This window comes from Mastigoproctus giganteus, chromosome 2, assembly GCF_048544385.1.
Source record: "Mastigoproctus giganteus isolate SK-2022 chromosome 2, ASM4854438v1, whole genome shotgun sequence".
NCBI classification, from domain to species: domain Eukaryota; kingdom Metazoa; phylum Arthropoda; class Arachnida; order Uropygi; family Thelyphonidae; genus Mastigoproctus; species Mastigoproctus giganteus.
Window position 1 is genome coordinate 243086320 of NC_143576.1, and position 18075 is coordinate 243104394.

At 39.6% G+C, this 18075-nt stretch overlaps 1 protein-coding gene across 1 annotated transcript in view; it reads right to left on the reverse strand.

Annotated features, from left to right (window-relative positions):
• Window positions 1–18075, reverse strand: part of LOC150090329 (immunomodulatory peroxidase-like) — a 48380-nt gene that overhangs the window by 10606 nt on the left and 19699 nt on the right. Inside the window, exons 6-10 of the mRNA XM_090390271.1 lie at window positions 15300–15404; window positions 14998–15105; window positions 13829–13964; window positions 8867–9427; window positions 5495–5664 (exon numbers count right to left, since the gene is read on the reverse strand). Of these exons, the coding sequence (XP_090246397.1) occupies window positions 5495–5664; window positions 8867–9427; window positions 13829–13964; window positions 14998–15105; window positions 15300–15404 (1080 nt within the window). The remainder of the gene's footprint in view (window positions 1–5494; window positions 5665–8866; window positions 9428–13828; window positions 13965–14997; window positions 15106–15299; window positions 15405–18075) is intronic.

The window sequence follows — 18075 nt, forward strand, 5'->3', positions numbered from 1 at the left end:
GTTGTGACACATTACTCCCGTCACCAGCATTCCAATTACCGGCGAGTTGCGCATAGTCGCCCCTCTGTTCCCACGTACCATCCGGGAGAGCCTTTGCTCACCTCGAATATCGATGAGCCGTGGTCGTCCAACACCTCGCTCGCGGTTCGTGGGTTTTCCTTCCTCGGACCACTTTCGGTAAGTACTAACCACGGCTGATCGTGAGCAACCCACCAGCCGTGCCGTTTCGCACATTCTCTGACCCAGTTGTCTGGCCATTACAATTTCGCTTTTTTCAAGCTCGCTTAAGTCCTTTCCCATCTGAAGAACAAGAGTTACACTGATTAATGGAGCTCAGTATCAGGTGTTTTTTTTTTACCGTGTCCCGACCAGCGCACGCTACGTAATTCATCTGCAGTTACTTCGATTTGCATAACGACTCGCTGGTCATAATGTTTTGGCTCATCGGTGTAGTCCAAGAAGGTCATGTTACGAAGCTTAGGTCTGTATGGGAGTGCATTGGTAAGGCTTCTATTCTAATCTGATGGTCTGGCAATTATCTCCCAGATATCAGGTGAGTTTAGTTTTCCGGACAGGAGCTCAGCGAAGATAACATTCTTAGAGATGTGAGATCTCCATGGTAGCAAATTTAGATTGGAGAGCATGACAGATTTTGAAATAGTCGATGGTAAGCCTGCAATCTTATTCACCCATTTTAAAATCCAGTATTCCAGGGATAAGAACCTGGTTTGGTATGATGGCGGTGTTGAGAACCATACAGTAGAGGCATATAAGGGAACAGCGATTATGCAGCGAAGAATATAGTTGCTGATAAGATGCGGATTATGATAGTTGGAGATCTTCTGTTTCACAGCCCATATAGCTTTATATGTTTTTTCTTTTTTCCGAGTGGCATTAAAATGAGGCAAGAACGTAACGTCTTCATCGTCCCAGATGATGCCCAAATCTTTATGCGGATTGACTTTTTTTAACTGGAGAGTTACCAATTATATATTCACATCATTGATATTTCTCTTCTTGATTATTGTATGTTGAGCAGTTATCTCCTTGTTTATGGATTTATGGAGAGCCCAATCGCATGAAGGTAATTTTCAAGTTATTGTAGTTGTCAGATGGAGGTAAAGAGGGTGGCAGAGAGAACACCACCTAGGGGGAATCCTCTGGAGCAGATAGTTCGGTGATGGTGGCTCTGGTTTGTTATCCATAGGGTTCTGGACTGTAGGAGCTTCTTGAGGAGATCTAATAGGTGGCTAGAGATTTTGTAGTAATCGGATGAAATGGCGCATAGTGAATGGATAAACAGGTTGTCAAAAGCAGCCTTAATATCGAGGAACACAAGGTTTTTACCCCAGAAACTGGTTATTTTTCCCCAGCAAAACAGGCAAATCGACCAGAGAACACGCAATTTACAGTCATAATACATATATGTGTATATGTAAGAGATTACGGATGGTCCTAATATAATAATTTGAATATTAAGTTGCTCTTTGTTCCTTATAGTATGTTCTATTCTGAAAAGCGTGTCCATGAAGTTGATGGTAATGAATCGTCCGGGTAGTATACTATGGAGGTATGGAGGATTGCAAACATATGCTGGGTAAGAGCAGAGAGTATGGCCTTTCTATGATTTTGAGAAAGGTGCATCCTATAGCAATTGATCTGTAATCGTTGGGCGATTTAGGGTTAGACTTTTTTGGTACTGGAGAGACATGATATGTGTTCCAGATGGTAAGGTGTGCTCTGTTGTGAGGATGGAGTTGTATGCTTCAAGTAGGTGGTCAATGATACACAATTTAACCACAAAAACAGGAAATCCGTCATAATTTAACCACAAAAACAGGGAATCCGTCAGGACCAGTGGTGGATTTGTTGGTAAGATTGCTGATGACTTCAATAAGGCGTTCCTTTTAGATGGCTATTTTATCCAATGATGTTTGGTTTGATGGTGGATTAACTTGTATGAAGGGGATGGGGGCAAGCAGGGGCTTGGTTTCAAGCGACTTGGTCCACTCGAGGAAGACGTCAGTTGTCATAGAGAACTGTTGGTTCCTGTTGTTGTAAATTCTTTTCCCCATCTTCATTCTATAGGAGATCCAATCATTTTGTGCTTTCCTCCGTACGCGTAGGAAATGTGCTCGATGCTTTTTATAGAGCTGGTAGTGAGCTGGATCACGCGTCTCAGCCATTTCCGGTATAGTTTCTGTTTCGTGATGAAGGCTTGTTTCGCGTCACTGGTGAACCAGTTATTATTATTATTATTATTATTATTAAAATCAGTTTATTTCCCAAGAAACCTTGGGTCAACCCGGGACGGCTCTGTGCCAGAAGGGTGTGAATACAGACTAAGGTGCGAGGAACGCAATGTACAATAAACAAGGGTACATTCTTGCTCGACCCGAGACTTTACAGGGTTAAATAAACAATAATGTACAAAATATACAGTAATATACATGATTACATGAAAACAGAAAGTCTTTGCCATATACAAATAGGCAAGTTAAAAAAAAAAAAAAAAAAAGTCTGTCCAGGAGCAGGGGAGTATTATAGGTTCATAATCTGGTAACAGTTCATGAGGATTTCCTTCCTGTAGGGCTTGTCTTCACAGAACCTATCAGGGTGGATCCGAAATTTATTGAAGATCCGAAGACAATTGGCTGGAAACATGTTCCTCAGAGAATCAATGTTTGACAGAGTAAGACGTAGAGGGAGACAGGAGTCGGGGTGCTTCCCTCTTGCCCTCCTCGGGCCAGAGATTAATGCGGATACTGATGGAGCATCAATTCGCCTCGTTATAAGCCGTGCAAGCGTGAGAACATTTTTTGTCATGATGATATGTCTCCAAGGAGTGGTGCCTAGATTTGCTTGTAGGATAGAACTGGAGACAGTTCTTGGTCCTGGAAGACAGGTAGACGGATTTGAAAGCTGCTTCACATTCGATGTCTTTTAACAAGTTAGCTAAATTGGTGAGCGTTTGATCAGGATGGCTAGCGACGATTTGGTTCCAGTCTGTAGATCTTAATCTTTGTAGGATGATTTGAGGTTTTATAACCTTTAATGGGATCTTCAGTTGAGATTCTTTATATTGGACCAGTTGTTGGGGACAGCACAGGTTTTCACTATCAAAGGCAATAGGAAGATAATCTGATGAGAACTTAAAAGTCGACATTGTGAGAGTGCGATTGTCGAGGTTATGGAATAAGAGATCAAGGTTTTGTTGATGTCTTGTAGGTCGCGTATGGCTAAGTATAAGGCCTAGAGATGAGAAGGAGCGTACGAGGTCATTTATAGCTACTTCATGTCTTGGGAAGGGCATGTTGAAGCGAATGTGAACGCGTGAGGCTTGAGGTGGTTTATAATCCAGGTAGTTAGCTTATCCTTGGTGTCGGGATTATAGTCTGGAGGTAAATATTCATGCCAACTGCGCTAAGAGGTCAATCAATTAGTACAAACAGCATGCATAACTCAACACCACACTAGGCAGACACATTTACCACTTCACCAATCTGCTTTTCAACGTACAGCGCCTTCATATACATCCTGTAGGTCTGCCATAGTTTGGCTCGGAACTGGCTTCACACAAAAAAATTAAAAAAAACAAAAAAAAAAAAAACCCAGTATGCTATCTTAGTTGAATCCAGATGTTCTACGCAGATGCTGCATAGAACAGTAAGTACAGCAGTTACTCTTCTTATGCTGCCTGTTAGTGATCTGAACGATAGACGGCAGCAGTGATGGTCCCAGGATTTTCCGGAGGGGGACTAAAGCAGTGGTCGGATAATTATTAAGTTTTAATTATCATGTAACATTAAAAAGCCCACGTTAGCTGAAAACACCGAAACAATAAATGAAATGTAATGTATACTGATTGTTCAAAATAAAACAAATCCTTTGGTTGTTTTATTTTGATTATTTATTCGTTTTGGTTATCAAAGTACAAAGCTTTTACAACCATTGATGCTACTAAATGCAACCATTTTGGTTCACTTTTTTCATTTTCTGGATTTTTCCTATTTATTTATTCTAATTAATTCATTGCAGGTGACAGTTAACACTTTCCAATATCATTTGTTGCATTTAGCACATCTTCTAATCAACTAATGAGGTATAATTACCTCATTTGTTGATTAGATGACGTTTAATTTATATCTTGATTTGCCTTCACATAGACGAGGTAACGCTCATGTCACCTGGTCACGCTCATGACATCTACAACAGATCGCATCTGTCAACTTCCTTGTATTCAGCCGTTGCCATCTCATAAATGTATAATCGCCAATATTGCCTCTAGCCACTAAATTCCGATGGCATTCATGTAAATTAACAATAAATTAACGCCTCCTCTTGGCATACTTGTCAGCTCACAGTGAAAGGTCGGGTATTTGGCTCGTGACTCGGATAGAAATTGTCTCTTCAGTTACTTCCTTCTTCAAGCAATCAAAACAAGGGCAACTACCAGCCGGAAATTAAAATAACGTCATGCACTTTTGCTTTTTTGAATAAAATACGCGAAAATTACATTGTAAAGCTGATGACCACCGGATAATCCTTTTTCGAGTATGATTGTGAAGAGAGAGAGAAAGAGAGAAATGGAGAGCTTAATTCTCTATGCTGTATAACCTACTTATTTCTTCCTGGTTGTTGGAGTAGGTTTATAGAAGCATCAGCGACTAAGGTCATATTGCTGCGTGTATACTGTCTGTAAATTGCATGTGTTCTGTGGTCAATTTTCTGTTTACTGGACGAAAAATCCGAGTTTCCGGGAGAAAAAACCATGCCACCCTCGCCAGAGATCGACTAATTGGGCTACGTTGTGAAAGAGGTCTATAACAATTCTTCGAGTCATTCGAACTCAGGTCTTTTCTACCCGGTGTGGGGAGGACGGCGATTCTACTAACTGTGCTACCCACGATGGAACGATCTGAGGTAAATTTTACTAATTGTTTAATGTATTATATGAATATGAAATACTTGTACGTGTTGCATTTCAACTTTCATTAAAAATTTAGAAAAATTACTAAACAAAAAGTTGAGTGAATATTATGTTGAGGTATGCAGTGAAGCGAAAACAATTAATGGCTGTTCTTTCACACCGTGTGGAAAAAGGGTTACGAGTCCCCCATTAAGAGCTGAATTGGATCTAGTTAGTCGGTCCCTGAAGAGAGGTGAATGGTTTCTTGTCTTGAGAAATTGGATTTTCCATCCCGAAACACCGATGCCAAGATGTGGGTGATTTACAACCCAGTAATAGTGACACCTTTAGTTGGATGGCTGCAAATTTCAAACAAGGAACTTCAGCTTTGCCTTTCACTGCTATACCAATACACAATGGAGGATAGTGTATAAATCTATACGAAAAATAAAGCTGAATTTTATTTCTATTGTATGAGATCCTTTGGGAAATAAAGATTCTAAACTAGATTAAAGTGACTGAAATCTAGAGAATACAATTCATGTGTGTCTCGAATATTCTGTTTCTTAGAAAATCCTGCCTTACCATGGGTGAAAGAACCAGACTGTCTACCGTGTTCGAAGTAATACCGGTCGCCGAATTTCAAACGATAAAATTGGTTTCCCAATATGCATGCGAACGTGGGTCCAACGAGACTGCCTTCTCTGGGGGTCTCGGAGAGTCCTCCTGTGAATAAATCTATATCTTCCACATCCCTGAAATATTAAACATTTATAAATGACTTATACAGTTCTACTGCTAATGGCGGTAATTATAACAAAATGCAAGAAGGTGTGCTCTTTAAAAGAAAACATAAATAAAAAGTTACACATTTCTATAAATTTCTGTAGATAACAGAAAATTTTAAAATAGAGATATGTAAAATGTTTTTGCTATTCTTACCATTGTCGACATTGGAAAATTTTGCATGTTGTGAAAGGTTTTTCTTTTAAATGAAAACTTCAAACAAGAAAGGTATTGTTGTTGTTATGGGAGTTTAATAGCGCATAAGCTACTATGGCTATAATGCGCCTACAAGAAAGGTATCCGAACCTGATATCGTATACAGGTTGTAGGTTGAGAATAGAAGATACTTGTTAACATTAGACTCGAATTTCTGTGAACTGTAATTTTCTTGAAATACATTTAAAGGAAGGTTTTCCACAGAACAGAAATAGAAGGGATCAACGGGGAAGAGAAAAAGTTGGTTCTGTGAGTCTGGAGTTGGTCAATGAAAAGATGCTGTCTGGTTGTGGATTGTAGAAAGAACGTGCTCAAGCTTACCAGCAGTCGAGTATAAAATTCGTCGTAAATTTTTAATTGATTACTCAATAATTGTATTTTGATTAGTCAATTACATCAATGCAGTGAAAGGAAATTTAAATCAGCGCAAAAACAATGCTTCCATAGTGTCAAAATTTGGCAATACCCTTTAGGACTCAACACGAAACCTCAGAGATGTTTTGATACCCACTTCAGACAACTGTACACTAGAGGGACAGATCGCATCGTACAGAGAGCAAATAATTTTGTATGGTTAGCCGAAATCGAAACTGTTGATAAGGGTGGCGGGTTTATGACGAATATGAAATTTAGGTTCGACTTCTAGAGTGAAAAATGCTGGAAAGAGCGACACCTGTTACAATCCTTCGAATTTTGAACGGTTCTCTTGGGTTCTTGTGAAATAAAGGTGAAAATGGCAAACGGGTGTTCGTGATAGTAAACGAAACAATAGCACTGGAAGTGTTCTATTCTAACCTGACTTGCATACTTGGCACAAACCCTAAGTCGTGTTGCACAGAAGATAAAATTTACGTTTTCTGATGTCAATAATCCGATTTTGTCAAGCCAGTGTTGTCTTCTCTGAGCCAGGATCAATATAAAAGATCTTTGATGTTTCTGTAAAATTCTCGCTAAATCTGGATATATGAAGTGCTTGATGCTTCGTTTCATTATCAAAGCTTCTGCGATGTCAAAAATGGGGTTTATTTTTATGTCACCGATGCTTTTTGTATTGTGAATGCTCAGAATGCAATATCAAATTTATGGGTGCTTGAAAATATAACTATTATTCACGCTTATTTTTCATGTTTAACCAGTGACATCAAAATTCTTGTTACTTGTGGCGCTCTTTAGTTGCTGAGCGCAGTTCACAACAACCTACAATCAACAACTTCGGTTATAATTCGGGGATCTAATGCATGTTTTTGTATCATATCTTATGTCTATGCAAGTGAGCATTCACAGGTTGATTTGCATGTTGTGAGTGCTCAAAAACAAAGAAGGCTTCACAGCTGGGAACCCTATTTTCTGTGCGAGATCGACTAACCACAGCCCTGATTGAAGAGGACATTAATAACTCCTCCAGTTTTCCAGTGGGATTCGAACTTAGACCCCAAATGACAAGCGAAGAGAACTTACCATACAATTATAGAAGATATTGGAGAAATCTTGTATTGCTAATTTTGGAATACGCGTCTATAATGTGATTACGAAGTAAAATTTCAGGCAGGCACAACTCGAATCTCAGCAAATTACTTTTAACAGTTATACGTGTAAGAAAATTGACTAAATATACTGTATATGTTACTTTTACCGCTCTGATACCGTAATCCTAGGATTTACCTACACCAGTAGTGAAAGTCTTAGGATTTACCGACATTACCAACATCAACTGGTAAATCCTGGGATTCATTAGTTCGTGTTGGAAAAAGTCTGAAATATCAAAAAATGTCCCATCTCAATGGTCCATTCATTTTCCGATTCTTAAACAAACGCATTGGAAGGATATATTTGCTATCCCTGCGAGGTATTCTGGGTAATATATCGACTATACTGTATTCCAAATACAGTAAATATGTAACACAGGCAACCATGCGGGGATTGCATATATATTCCCCTATGCCCTTTTTTAAAAATTGGAAAAGTGAATGAACTAGGAAATTATCATTGCTTCCTGCACTGTTTCTAACAATCTTCCTGGAACAGGAAAGTTCCCCGAGTGGTGCTGTTGCGGTCATGTTCAATGAGTATGAAAATAACAAGTCTTGACAATTCTAGATGAAGTCTTTATGCGAAGACTTCATACAGACTTTTGAAGGCAATCCTAATTTCCTCGACTATATTGTCATTGGAGATATGTTTTGGATGTTTCAGTACGACCAAAAGACGAGGCGTCAAAACATGCAGTGGACTTAAAAATCATCAAGGCCAAAACGTGCCAGTTAGAGAAGTCTAGGATCAAAAAGATGCTGTTCGTGTTTTTCAACAAACAGAGTATGATTCACAAGGAATTTTTACCTGAAGGGGAGAGAGTCTGTGTTGCGTTCTACATACAGGTGCTTTAAAGACTACTGAAGGGCATTTCCCGAGTGAGGCAGCAATTTGATAGAAAGGCAGCTGGTTCTTGTTGCACGACAATGTCCCCGCCCATTCCGCACTTGTTATGAAGACATTTCTGACGAAACATGGCATTGTACACAACCATCCAGACTACGTTTCCGATCTAAAACCAGCGGACTTCTTCCTCTTTCCCAAGGTGGAATACTGCCCTCAAAGGAAAGAGATTTCAGAATGCTGAGGACATAGAGTAAAATGCAATAGCCGAACTGATGTGGTGCTTTCATTAAGGAAAAATGTGCGATAAAATCTTAACAAAACTTACCAAAAGGTTGCTGACGTCCCGTTTGGTTGGAAATGTTTGGCCCGATACTCCCATTGCATGTACCAGGAATGACATGTTTCTATTGTACGTTACAAAGTCCAATAATGGTAACTGTAGCCCACAAGGTTGCAGGCGAAAGAACTGACCTTGAAATCCAATATTTAGGGTCAACGAAAGAGGAATAGTTTCTTATCGAATAAAATTAATATACTATATCATACATAATAAGAAAAGTAGCAATGAATCAAACTTACTTGTACACTTCCTCCAAGCCCTCCCGAGTGCTCACAGGCATGAGGTGATCGAGGTCTCTGAATTGTTTGATGTTAAGTCCTTGGCAGTACTTGACATAGTCGATATAACCAGGCAGGCCATGATCACGACCTCTTTGGATGTTCAGTGAAGCTAAATCGAGTCCAGAATTATTTCCTCTTACTGCGTACAGGTGATTGGTAACATCTTCTACCATGTACCTATCGAACTGCTGGCCGTTGCCTTCCGCCAGACCTCTGAGATAACTTTCGATACCATAATGGTATATCTCAAACGGAAACAGGAAGATGTCTCTAAGATGTTCTCCACCCTCTGGATTATTGGTGGGGATTTCGGGAAAGAAGCCATTGATCATGGAGTGACCGAATCGGAAGGCAGCTGTGGCAAATTCATTAAATATACTGGGATCCACCGTTGAAACATAGTCAGTGAAACCACATTTCCTAATTCTGAGTCCACAGAAATGCACGCGTTTATCTCCAAGCACCAATGGAAGAAATTCATTGTAAGTAATCATCTGCATTTCAGCAGCCAAGATACGTCTGAAAGACAAAGGTTATTCAATTATCTGCAATCGATAATACATCAGAAAACAAATATTGCATTACTTAATAGTACATTGTACTTTACCTATGAAACAGTATGAAGATTCCGAAATATTTATATACATGTATGCACATACTGATTATTAATAGCATTATGAAAATACTGTGATATGCAGTATAAGAAACGGTATTATGCGTATAATAAGTTTTTTTTTTCTATTAGGCCAAAAAATTCGAAAACATTATCACAGTGTGTCCACGTTACCTTCTTTGAATTGACAACAAGAAATTTTTGAAAAATCAAATACAAAATATGTCTGAAAATTTATAAAATTTCGAGGTCATACATTTTGCAGGAAGGCTCATTTCAGGAAGGATGTAGAGTTGCTAGAACGAGTACAGAGAAGGGCAACAAGACTGGTGAGGGGAACAAAGGGGTGCTCTTAGGAAGAAAGGCTTAAGTTCTGCAAATTGCAGCGTCTGAGGACTAGACACCTGCCAGGTGATCTGATTGAGGTGCATAAGGCCTTGAATGGATTCAGCAGGCTCAATGCTGATGGGATTCTTCCTCTTGCTCAGATTACAAACCTGAGGGGGCATAAATTAAAATTGAGGAAAGACAGTTGTCGAATAGATGTGCGTAAATTTTCCTTTAACCAGTGGATCCAGCACTGCGATCCAGCTGATTGCTGTATCACACTGCCATTTCTTGTTGTAGAAGTTGATAGCTTAAATAAATTCAAGGAAGAAGTGGGCAAAGTTTTGGAGTGAATAGATGGGTGAAATGGGAAGATTTTTTTTTTTTTTTTTTTTGGTTGATGCTGTATAAGCGTTCTTTCTTGCATCATATGCCTCTACTAATGCTAAATGTCGTTATGATGACACGTGGCTTTATTTTGCTCAAGTACCGGAAGTAGATAATGAATACCAGTAACCTTCAGAGAAAGTTACTGGTATTCATTATCTAGTACGGTGCTTGGAGTAGCAGGGTGTAATTTGAAAAGTATTTAGGACGAACATAAATAAAAGTCAAACATAGTAGTTTACATTTATTCTTTAGAAGTTTATTTTGAGCTTACAGCGAATAGATGTATGAACTTCTATGAAATATAGGAGTAAAATTTTTTTATAGATTGGAAAATTTTGCAGAATGTTTTCTAAATTAAAGAAGCTTAACTTTAACCGAACATTGTGCATTAGCACAACTAGTGGAACTCAACATTGCCAAATATGAGGGGGAAGCTAAGAAAAAATAATTATTTATTAGGAAAGATCGATTTGACTACTTTTCACCATATGGCGAATTATGTGTAACCCTCGCACTAAACAGACGCTAACAGCAAGCCCTCTGCAACATCTTCCTATTTTACGATGCAGACAAGGCCAATTTTATAACTCAGTAGGTCATGGGAGCAGAACCAGCTCTGCTCTAGGCTATCACAAACATGATCTTTGACTTCCTTTGTTACATGATCATCAGAACCATGCACCTATGTTTACATCATTATTACCGTTATAATTATGAGGAACGTTTATTTCATTACTAGCTAATATCTGTTCAATAAAATACTTAAGAGCTTAATAATACTATCTTTACTTTTATTATTCCCTTTCAATTTGCTATTTGGGTCAATAGGGATTTGTTTTTATTCTAGCAGCGCATTCCAAGAAAGTACGTAAAGTGTTTTAAATTGGTAGAATTCCTGGGTCAAGAGAATTCTTCGAAATTTGTCGGATGTTAGAACGTTAGAGAATAGTAATAAATATTGAACAATTTTGTAATTCCTTTCGTGGAAAGCGCAATCTTTACGAGGAGCTAGAATCCATTGTGTGTAATGTAATGTAATTTTTGTGTGCATAAATTATTAGACTTTAACTACTACCCAGTTTATTAGAATCTCACGTATTTCACCATTTGTTGATCTCACACAGGTAGCACATTTGCTATTACCACGATTTGAGTCATATGGTGGGGAAAACAGTTGAGTTGGATTCGGATATAGAGAGGCAGAAATTTTATGGAAATTTTTTTTTCACACTCTAGCCAAGTTATTCGGTCTCTAGTGACGGTTTTCCTCGAGGAAACTTTCATTTTTATTTCAATCCACAAAACTAAATCGACCACAGAACTGTATCTGTAAATTGAAAGTAGATTTAAATTAATGCAAAAACTACCGATGCATCGGTTGTTGTTGTTGTAGGGTTTTAGGAGCATCAATGACTAAGGCCATACTGCTCCGTGTACACTGTCTGTAAATTGCGTGTCGTGTATTCTGTGGTCAATTTGCTGTTTTCTGGACGAAAAACAAGAGTTTCCGGGAGAAAAACCATACTACTCTAGCCAGAGACCGACGAATTCAGCCACGTTGTGAAAAAGGCCCATAAAAATTCTCCACGTCACTCATGGAATCAAACTCGGGTCTTTTCCACCCTGTGTGGGGCGGACAACGATTCTATCGACAGTGCTACCAACGAGGGCCGATGTCTCCGGTGCGACTACCCCAGCACTGAAACAACAGAGCCTAGTCGGTTAGTTTGAGATGTAATTCAATGAAGACTTTCCGTTTCAATTTTCTGTATCCACACAGCATTACATACAACTGTCCTTCGGAAAATTCGGGAAATGAAAACAAAATTCAAAATCAAAAAAGGAAACTAACATTTCAAATCTTTTTCAAATTAAAATTAACACATAGAAAAAAGAAACAGCAATAGCTTTTATTAACTTTTTTAGATTAAAAATATTGTGATTTTCGAAAGAAACACTGTTTTTTCAGATGTGGGAAATACATATACTACACTCCATCAGGTATTCATACTTTGTTTCGCAGAAAGAAGAGGCAGTCATAAAATGCATTCGTAATTCTAAAAAAAAATAAAATACAGTATATAAAGCCAACGTTTCCGCCTAATCACACGAGGAAACTTGCAGATATTCCGTAAAGGTTAATTTTTAATAAAAAGGAGTCGCTGCCGCCTTCGTTATGTGAGATATGTAAACAAAATAAAGGGAAGTTCGGAGGAGAATTGCCTTTACCAGGATCTCTGAAAAGTTTATCTACCTTGGTAATAAAGAAACAGTAAGGCCTATTTTTTTTCTCAATATAATGGTATATGTCCTTGAACTCGATACATGTCCTCCATTTTGAGGGCAAAGAGGAAATTGCCCTCAAAATGGAGTCTACAAGAAAAGCCATTTACAACTTCCTTGATATCGTCATAAATTGATACCTACGAAAGCCGAGGAACACACAGATTGCATTATGAGACTTTGTGTATAGGAACATTTTCATGAAGAAGCAAGATGTCTCGTGCCAGTCAGTTTCTCTCTTCCCCTTATGAATCCGCTTAATTTTTTTTTTTTAGGGAACAACAACATAGTTATCTCCAATGACTGTTTTCTCATGTGGCGTGTTGTCTATCAAAATAATTCCTTCTATGTCCAAAATATGGTGGCCATGATCTTTCCGGTGGAGGGTTGAAACCTGAAAGTTTTGGGTGTTTTTACTGCATAGACTACTGCTCACCATGGAATCTGAATCTCAGTCTTAATTGATGTGTACCCATCACTGGAAGAGTCCACGTGAAGCATTAGTTAATTTTTGAAAAAAATCTTTATGGATCTGCATCGTGTAAAATTTCCTCACAAATTTGAGCCCTGTACTGTTTCTCAAGAAGCATGAACACCTTGGCACCCAGCGAGCATTGACCTTTGACATGATCAAGTGTTCAAAGAGAATGGTCAATACCTTCCCCTCAGAAAAATTACATTCTCTGGAAATCACACTTTAATACCTCTGTCCTGTATGACCAGGTCTTTAATTCTTTTTGGCACATTTCTCGAGTTGTCACTTCCAGTGATCGTCCTCGAGAGGGCGTCATCTTCTATGAATCCTCAATTTCGTTTCACTTGCCTAGAGCAAAATTTTACCTGATGTAGCATCACCATAGCTTTTATGTGTTCAAAACTAACTTTTGGTCCGTTCTCTTCTTTTGTCGAAAAATTGATAATGGTCCGATGCTCCAATTTCGTGACACGATGTTATCTTTTGGCTGGTTACTTTAAATTTCTTCACTATACTGAGTTAGACCTAAGAAAATAAAGTACAGATATTTATGAGAGTATCATAATACTACAGTTTTTTTATATACTGTACAGTATATCAAGATATTTACAATCAAGGTGGATAACTTATTGAACGGCCCTTGTATGAAAGACTACTCACAGGAGATGAGTTAATGCAAAAGAACACTGTCCCATAAAATTTTATTTGGTGTTTTGCTACTGTCTGCAGTCATTTCGTATAAGACATGCTTTATGTTCTTGGCTCAACCACTTTCCAAAGATTTTAATAAATAAACAAATTATCAACGTATCAGATGATTAGCAGAACTTACCGAACTTCTTGGAAGATGCGTTCTTCCTCCCAACATGGATTTAGGGTCTTTAATTGATGAGCAAGGCGGTTGTGTTCCCTTACGAATAGAGTATGCATGCTTACAAGAGAAGAGTGTTGATTAATACGCTGGTCACCTGATCAAAGACACAGAAAAATAAATTTAATCGAGGTATATTAGATTTTCGATTTTAAAATCATGTAATTTAATATTTGAAATGAAAAATAACCAAGTGTTTACTGCATTTCAAGAAAACCTTTCAAAGCTCCATCTCAAAAAACAGAAAACTCTGTATAAATTTTGAACTCTGTATAATAAACCTAACTAATAAAACTGGGGAAGAAAACTTTTAAATAAAAATCATCAAAGGAGAGTGAGTCAAATGAAAACGAGTTTCCAACTGTCTAAATTTAAATTCATTGGTGTGAATTTAGGAAATAGTAATGATGCTTCTCCTTCTGTCCTGTATGGGCGGAGAGTGATGTGCAGCATTAGCAGCAGAAGCAATATGGTGTTCACAGTGACGCGCGTTTTCAAGCTAATGAAGTTCTTCAATTCTTTAGATCAGAGACCGTCTCTACAGCAGTAATTCACAAGTGTATAGAAAAGAGTTACGTTGATAATTGTATGTTACGCCCATAAATAGGTACATCTTTATGTGTACGAATAAGCAAATCTTTATAGCGAAGGAAGAAAAACTCTGGAAGATTACTCTTCTCGTCCAGAACAAACTGTTGTCAGAGGTGAAAATACTATCTTGGCAGACAATGACATTAGGACGGATTTGTATATCAAGTCATGGATTCGACCTACTCAATAACCCATGACTTTCATCATATATTTGGAAAATCGAAAAATGATCTGGTTGGACGTCGATTCCACATGAACTACTGGGAGAAAGAAATCTTAAACAATAGAACCAACATAATATTGAATCACGTGAATCATGTACAAGAAAGCAAATTATGGAAAAATTCTTGCAGACACCGATCACACAAAAATGAGACTTAAGAAGTTTGAGACCTCTATCAAGCAGGTCAAAATTTATGAACAATAGAAATTCCAAACCTGAGAAGTACAGTATTTCCAAATACTGTTAGGATGCAGTAATACCAGAATAACAATAAACTATACCCATTTCTTGGAAGGAGACATAAGTGCTTACTCACCTGCTAGAAAACATCTCATGTTGTTTCCGAGACTGCACTGGTCCGTCTTTGGGTCAGGAGTTGGCGGTAGTAAATCGCCAACTACACTGCCTATTATTTTCAGAGTTCCTGAAAAGGCATATAGAATCTAGTTCAAAACAGTACTGATATTAATAAAATCAAACACCATTATGTACTGAACAAACCTCTTTTCCAGTACATGTTAAACTTTTTACGTTTGCATAAAATACTGAATGAATTAATCAATAGCTGAAAAGGATGCATTTTTCACTGTAACTTTCTTTCTAATAGATAACACTTACCATCGCCATTAAAAGTTCGTAAAGTATTAGTTTCGTTAATAGTATTTCCGTATACTTGAGATGCATCGATGAAAGCCGATATCTGATTGGTCTGCTGTCTGGGGCCTATTAAACGGTAATAAAAATAATTCAATAAATGGAATAACCATTTGTATTGAAAATGTATAGTAATAGGAACTACACTAAGTGGACAGAAATCATGGGATAATTATCAAGTAATGGGTAGGCCCACCTTTCTCCCGAATAAGGCAGTCACAAGGCGAGGAACTGAGTCCACTAGTTCATGAAAGCGTTCTACAGGTATTTCCATGCTTGCTGCACCGCTGTCCATAATTCCGTTGCATACCTGAGTGGAGGATCCAAAGCTCGAACGGACTTTTCCACAGCATCCGAAAAATGCTCCACAGGGTTCATCTCCGGTGAACGGGGAGGCCATTCTATGGTGGTAAAATCTGCGAAATGCTCTTCGAACCATGTATTAGTCACAATGGCTCTGGGAGGAGGCGCATTGTCCTGCTGGAGGAAGAGTCCACTGCCCTGTGGGTGCACGATGACCATGAAGGAGTACAGATGGTCTGCAAGGATGGACACGTAACCTTGACCGCACAATGATGCGTGTGGATACCAGAGGTCCCAACGTGTGCCAGTTGAACACGCCCAAGACCATTACGAAACCTCCACCTGCCTGAACAGTTCCTCGTTGACATGACGGGTTCATAACTTCGTGCGGTTTCCGCCGATACGCACCCTCCCGTCAGCTCGAAATAACTGGAAACGGGACTCGTCGGACCAGTCTCTAATCATTCAAGGTCCAGTGCCGATGTTCTTTCGCCCAGTTGAGGCGTACAGGCTTGTGCATTGTTGTTAGCAATGGGACTCAGGTGGGTAGGCGGCTCCCATAACCTATTGCGGCTAATATCGCCTTATGGTCTTGGTTGAGACATTTATGGCAGCTCCCTCGTTGAAGTCGGTGGTGATTTGTGCCACTGTCGCTCTCCAGTTGGCTGAATCAATACGAAACAGACGTCGACGGCCACGTTCATCCGCCACTTTTCTCCACCCACAGCCTGCTAAAACCAAATCGACTCTACTCAAGGGAACCCTACAGACCACCCGAACACCACAGATCAAGCTAGCAGGACGAACAATCCCTCTGGTCACGGAACTCAAGTACTTAGGAATTACGTTAGACAGTAAACTGTCCTTTTATCCACACTTAGCATATCTACATACAAAAATCCGCAACTACACGTGTGAGTAGGAGCGACTGGGGGCTAAAAAGATGCATCCTCTCTCTTCTCTATAAGTCTGTGTTCCTGCCCATAATTACTTACGGTGCCGGCACATGGTTTACCAGAGTCACCACTGTTAGAAACATACTGAAACTTGGAACCATCCAGCGCTGCATGTTGCTCATGATGATAAGGGCCTGCCGCACAGTCAGCACTCCTGCTCTTCAAGTTTTGGCTGGGGTCCTGCCTTTGGACCTGGAGGTGATCCGCCGTGGAATACACTATCGCCTGCCTATCAAGAGGAATTCCGGCCACCATCCTTAACCACACGATCAATCTCACAAACGAGATTCTTCGTATGGAAAAGCGAACCCTCTTCTCTATACTCACTCAAACTTGGCAGCAGAGATGGACAGATACAAGCAAAGGACCAATCACGAAGAAGTTTATTCCCCAGGTCGCTACAGTTTCACCCAAAGCTTCCTCTTGGTTCTCTTCTGGTCTCCATGCTACATATCTTATTACTGGGCATGGATCTATCAAACAGAAGCTGACCCTGATGGGAATTGAGCAGGACCCTTACTGCTCCTGTGGCCAGGAAGAGGACTGGGATCATATGGTTTATACGTGTCCTCACAACGAAGACTTAAGATGCCGTTTAATTTCCAAAATACATGATCTCCCGCGAGACAGGGAATATCTATATATCACTGAGCAGGAATATTACCTAGCTTTTACCAAGTTTGCCCAGGATCTGTTTGCTGTAAGAAGATCACACCTTGCACATCCAACTGCCTTCTGACTTTCATCTTATCCTTCATCTCTAAAGGACACTCTTCCCTCTGTAAGTGTACAAGAACAGAACTGGATTGGTACTCCCTAACTGAAAACAACCTTCATGGACATGGCACCCACGGTCTTGTCACAGCTCACCAGACATGACTCCCTGCTAACCCTCATGTAGGGTAGAATTTGCTAACCCACCTCAGGCGACCATGTCGGAGACCAGCCAGAGAATTATGGGCAGCCTGGCTACCTCCTAGTGGTGTGTGCGGGCAAAGTAGGGCCCCCCCAGGAACCCTGCGGCCAAATACCAGAACACACAACAGAACTTAACGCAATATGTCATATGCAACAGACAACACTTTTCTGGCATTTACAGTAGTACTGTATATCTTCACAGTGTACATGCGGCGCAGATGTAGGAAACCACAGGTGGCGCCTGACCTTAATAATATGCACCCACAGCACTTTCCACGATGAGATGTAATTCCGGAAATGGCGTATTGCCCATACACGCTTGATACTGTCGAACGGGAATAGTGCAATTTCTGCACCATCTCCGCGATAGAGTGACCAATGAGTCGGGCACCCATTATCATCCCTCTTTCAAAGTCGGTTAACTCACGAGGTTTATCCATACTGACATCGAATTACTGTCTACGTGAATGCTGTGATGTGGTATACCTATATACCTGCCAAGCGGTAGATTCGTCGACTAGCGAGAGGGGTGACAGCGTCGCGTTGCCCAGGAACCAGGTATC